At 36.3% G+C, this 5815-nt stretch overlaps 1 protein-coding gene across 1 annotated transcript; it reads left to right on the top strand.

The window, feature by feature from the left end:
* Positions 1–1335: 1335 nt before the first annotated feature.
* LOC107933523 (uncharacterized) lies at positions 1336–3241 on the top strand. The gene is made up of 2 exons (XM_016865756.1): positions 1336–1422; positions 2255–3241. Exons 1-2 carry the CDS (start codon positions 1336–1338, stop codon positions 3239–3241), a joined length of 1074 nt encoding a protein of 357 aa, XP_016721245.1.
* The last annotated feature ends 2574 nt before the right edge of the window (positions 3242–5815 follow it).

Below are 5815 nucleotides of genomic sequence, written 5' to 3'. Positions count from 1 at the left end.
TTTGGTACTTTCAATTGTTTAATTTCAGTTATAATGGAATGTATAGGTTATTTCGGCTAATGTTGGCCTATGTGTGATGTTGTGGTTGTGGCCATATGCTTTGGCTTGCATTTTGGTATATTTTGCTATGTATATATAAATGGCCTTATCATGTTTGATGTGTGGTTTGGTATGGTTAATATGTCAATTGATTTATGTTTGATGGATGAAAATTAAATGGTAGTTGAATATGCATATGGATATGTATTATAATTTGGAGTGATTTAGTGCTTGTTGTGGAAAGCACAAATGTATAATGATGTTAGTTTTGAATGGTTTATATTGGTGTTTTTAGTGCACAAGTTACAAGTGACTTATATGACCATTTGATGCTAGAGATCAAGTACATAAATGGTATTAAATGGTATGTTTTGGTTAATGACTTACATGGTAAGTTTTGGTACAAATATGCATATAAGTTAGTTAAACAATTGGATATATTGAATGTTTAGATATACATCTTATAAGTTGTCATTTGAGGTGCCTAAGGGCATATCGGTTGCATTTGAAGATATTACATGTTTAAAGCTTGATTTTTGGCTTATTTTGGATACCTATTTATGTCTTGTATATATGCAAAATGTTAAGTTTAGGTTGGTGCCAAATTGGGTGAGAAATGTGGCTTGTAAAATAGCCTATTTTCGTCTATACGGGCAGAGACACAGACGTGTGTCTCAACCGTGTGTGACACACGGCCTTGTGTCCCTTGTAGCTTTATAAAGGTTTGCAAGTCATACTGTTACATGACCTAGCACACGGCTTGACACACAGGCGTGTGACCCAAGTTAGTGAGTTACATGGGCATGGACACGGGCTGGGACACGGCTGTATGTCCCTATTTTGAATGCCCACACGGCCTAAGACACGGGCGTGTCTCTTAGCCATGTGAGTCACACGGTCATGTGACCCTTGCAACTTTGAAAATTTTTAATGTATTCCAAAAAATTATCTGATTTTTTGAGTTAGTCCTGACTTGTTTCTAACGCGTATTTTGGGTCTTGAGGGCTTGTATAAGGGACAATATGTATGATTTTGATTGGTTTCTAACATGAATATTATATGATATGAAATATTTTAAATTTCTATTTGTTTGATCTGTAAACTCCAATAATGCTCTGTAACCCTATTTCGGCGATGGATACGGGTTAGAGGTATTACATTTATTGGTATCAGAGGTATGATTTAGTTGATTCTTAGACTGAATGTAGCATGTACAAGTCCATCTATACATCCCATTATATAATCTGTGTTAGTGTGATATCTTCTGACCGTTTTAAAACATGTTTTCATATAGCAATGACATCCATCGAGCCGATTCCAAATGAAGTAGAGAGTAATGCTCAAGCCTTCGTTCATAGAGTAGCTTTGAGTGGTACGAGGCCCGTATCTAAGGGCCGGAGAGGAGTGGCTAAGGAAACATTCTTCTAGATGATGAATGAATGGTTCACTGAGTTTGTACGGATGAACCCGACTGCTCAACAACCTCTACCCCCTCCTATTCCCAAACCAGTTCCTGTTATTCCTTAAGGTACGAAACCTATTCGAATTAGTAAACCTCATGTTGATAAGATTTGTAAGTACAGGGTTGAAGAATTTCGAGCTATTGCTGAGGATGATCCTTAGAGAGCTGAATTCTGGTTAGAGATTACCATTAGGGTTTTTGACGAGTTATCCTATTCCCCGACTGAATGTGTAAAGTGTGTAGTATCTTTATTAAAAGATTCAGCTTACTAGTGGTTAAATACTTTAATTTCTATTGTGTTGAGAGATTGGATCACTTGAGAATTCTTCCATACTGAGTTTTGAAAGAAATATATCAGTCAGAGGTTCCTAGATCAAAAACGTAAAAAATGTCTCAAGCTCAAGCAGGGCTATATGATAGTGTTTGAATATGAGCGAGAATTTGTTCGATTGAGTAAATATACTCGAGAGTGCATTTCGATCGAGACTACAATGTGTAAGTGGTTTGAAGATGGATTAAATGAGGACATAAAGAATTCATTGTTTTAGTTGACAGAGCACATAAAGACAATGAGCTGAGTAAAGAAAAAAGACACGCTGAATTTGAAACTAGAGATTCGAGAAAGAGATTGACGGGGGAAAGTCATACCAACCTACATTGGATAAATCTAAAGAACATCACTATCATTTTACTGTTTCTGTAGGATATTCTAGTAGAGATAGAGTTACCTGACGTTTCAGTCCTAAACCTCAGGCTACATCTGTAGCGAGTGTGGGTAGTATCAGAGATGCCAAACCCGAGTGTAAGCACTACAACAGACCATATTATGGTGAGTGTCGAGTAAAGAGCGAAGTGTGTTTCAAATGTGGTTTCTTCGACCACTATCTTAGAGATTTCCTTGAGAAGTCTGAGAAAGAAAAAGCTCAGACCACAAGGCCGAGCAATGCTACTGCGAGAGGTAGAACACCTCGCAATCCTAGAAATGTGAGTGGTAGTTGTGGTGTAATGAAAGTCTCTACTGTAAGATCCAAAAAGGCACGAGTACCAACTAGTACTTATGCTATTCGCGCTTGCGAGGATACTTTTGCACCAAATGTGATTACCGGTACTTTCTTTATTTACGATATTGATGTTACTGCTTTGATTAATTCAGGATCAAACCATTCATATGTTTGCACGAATTTAATATCATGTAAAAATTTACCTATTGAGTGCACTCAATTCGTGGTTAGAGTATCGAACCCTCTAGGTCAGGATGTGTTACTTTATAAAGTTTGCAAGAATTGTCCTTTGATGACTCAGAGTTACAGTTTTTCGGCTAACTTAATGCTATTACTGTTTGATGGATTCGATGTGATTTTGGGCATGGATTGGCTAACTCTTTACGCTATTGTTGTAAATTGTAGACAAAAGCTAATTGTATTAAAATGTAAGAACGGTGAGATGCTTCGTATTGAATCAGATAATTTGAGTGGGTTGCTTATTGTAATATTAGCTATGTCATCACATAAATATGTGAGAAATTATTGTAATGCTTACCTTGATTACGTATTGGATACTAAAGTGTCTGAATCGAAGCTTAAATTAGTGCCTGTGGTTTGCGAGTATCCCGATGTGTTTCCAGAGGAGTTACCTAGATTACTGCCAGTCAGAAAGGTTGAGTTTCCTATAGAACTTGTACCAGGAACACCACCAATATTGATAACACCGTACAGAATGGCTCCTACTGAGTTGCAATAGTTCAAAACACAATTGTAAGAGTTGACAAATAGGGGTTTTGCTCGACCCAATCTTGGGGTGCATCGAGTATGTTCGTTAAGAAAAAGGACAAATTGATGAGATTGTCTATTGATTACCATCAGCTCAACAATGTTACAGTCAAGAATAAATATCCACTACCTCAAATTATCGATTTGTTCGATCAGTTGAAAGGTGCCACAGTATTCTCAAAGATTGATCTCTATTCCGGTTACTATTAGCTACGAGTCAAAGATCCAGATGTGCCGAAAATTGCATTCAGAACCAAGAACGGACATTATGAATTTCTTTTGATGTCGTTTGGTTTAACTAACACACTTGTAGTATTTATGGATTTGATTAACAAAATCTTTGGACCATATTTAGACAGATTTGTTATGGTATTTATTGATGATATTTTGATTTATTCCCGAGATGAGACTAAACATGCTGAGCACTTAAGAATATTTCTGTAACCTCTGCGAGATGAACAACTGTTTGCTAAATTTAGCAAATGCAAGTTCTAGCTCCCAGAAGTCAATTTTCTGAGACACATAGTATCGACTGAAGGCATTAGAGGTTATTCGAGTAAGATTTTAGCAGTTGTTGACTAGAAATCACCGAGAAATGTATCCAAAGTCAGAAGTTTTCTGGGATTAGCTAGATACTACCAGAGATTTGTAAAAAGGTTTTTCAATGATATCTACACCGATGACACTGTTATTACAGAAAGATGTGAAGTTTTAATGGTTTGATAAATGTCAGCAAAGTTTTAACCAATTGAAAGCACTGTTGATTGAAGCACCAGTTCTGGTTCAGCCTGAATTAGGTAAAGAATTTGTGATTTTCAGCAATGCATCATTAAATGGTTTAGACTGTGTTTTAATGCAAGAAGGTAAAGTGATAGCTTATGATTCCAAACAATTAAAGCCGCAGGAAAAGAATTATCCGGCGTATAATTTAGAGTTGGCAACTATCGTGTTTGCATTGAAATTTGGTGACACCATTTATTCAGAAAAAAATGGCACATATTTACCGATCACAAGAGTTTAAAATATTTAATGTCGTATAAAGATCTGAATCTGAGATAGTGTAGATGGCTCGAACTATTGAAAGGCTATGAATTGATCATTGATTATCACCCGGGTAAAGCAAACGTTGTTGCTGATGCTTTGAGTAGAAAGTCATTGTTTGCTCTACGAGCGATGAATACCCGGCTGACGTTATCTAGTGATGGCTCGATCTTAGCAGAGTTAAAAGCTAAACTGATGTTTTTTACAACAGATCTGCAAAGCTTAGAAATGTGATAGTGAGTTGTTAGGTAAATGGGTATGGTGTGAATCAACTTCTAATTCAGAATTTCAGATTGAACCTGATGATTGTTTGTTGTTCAGAGGTAGAGTTTGTGTATTGAAGAATCTAGATCTTATACAGAAAATTTTATACGAAGCTCATTGTGGTAGTTTGTCTGTTCATCTGAGAAACAATAAAATGTACAGCGATTTGAGACAGATATATTGGTGATCTGGAATGAATCGAGAGATTTTTGAATTTGCATCTAGATGTTTGATTTTTCAATAAGTAAATGCTGAACATCAGGTATATTCAAGATTGTTACAGCCAATGATGATAGCAGAGTGGAAATGGGATAGAGTTACTATGGATTTCGTACCGGGGTTACCCCTATCTCCGAGAAAGAAAGATGTCATTTGTGTTATCATCGATAGTTTGACAAAGTATGTACATTTTATTCTGGTACGTATAGATTTTTCACTTGATTGATTAGCTGAGTTATATGTTTCTGAGATTGTTAGGTTACACGAATTGTCAGTCGCCATTATTTCGGATAGAGATAACTCGTTTACATCGTGATTTTGGAGAAAGTTATAGGAAACTTTTGGTAAGCGATTGGATTTTAGCACTACAATTCTCCCTTAGACCGATGGTCAGTCCGAGCGTGTGATTCAAATTCTTAAAGATATGCTTCAATGTTCTATTATAGAGTTTGGAGGCAACTGTGAGAAATATTTACATTGGTCGAATTCGCATATAACAAAAATTTTTAGTCAAGCATAAAAATGGCACTGTATAAGGCTTTGTATGGTCGTAAATATCGAACTCTGTTATACTGGACTGAGCTCAGTGAGAAAAAGATACATGGGGTTGATTTGATTCACAAGACCAAGGAAAAGTGAAAGTGATTCGAGATAGTTTGAAAGCAGCTTTAGATTGTCAAAATTCGTATGCAGATCTTAAACGTAAAGATATAGAGTTCCAAATCAACAATAGCTTATTTTTAAAAGTATCGCCTTGGAAGAAAATTCTTCAGTTCGGTCTCAAAGGAAAGTTCAGTCCACGATTTATCGGGCCGTACGAGATTATTGAAAGAATTGGACCTGTTGCATACCAATTAACTTTACCGTCTGAGCTTGAAAGGATTCATAATGTCTTTCACGTGTCTATGTTACGACGGTACCAATTTGACCCTTCACATGTTATCTCTCTGACGGATGTCAAGATTTAGCCTGATATAACATACAGTGAAGAACCTATCAGAATTCTGGCACAAAAGGTGAA

The sequence above is a fragment of the Gossypium hirsutum genome, chromosome A08 (genome assembly GCF_007990345.1).
Source record: "Gossypium hirsutum isolate 1008001.06 chromosome A08, Gossypium_hirsutum_v2.1, whole genome shotgun sequence".
Lineage (NCBI taxonomy): Eukaryota > Viridiplantae > Streptophyta > Magnoliopsida > Malvales > Malvaceae > Gossypium > Gossypium hirsutum.
The sequence above is the reverse complement of the archived record's forward strand: the minus strand, read 5'-3'. Positions and strand labels throughout refer to the sequence as shown.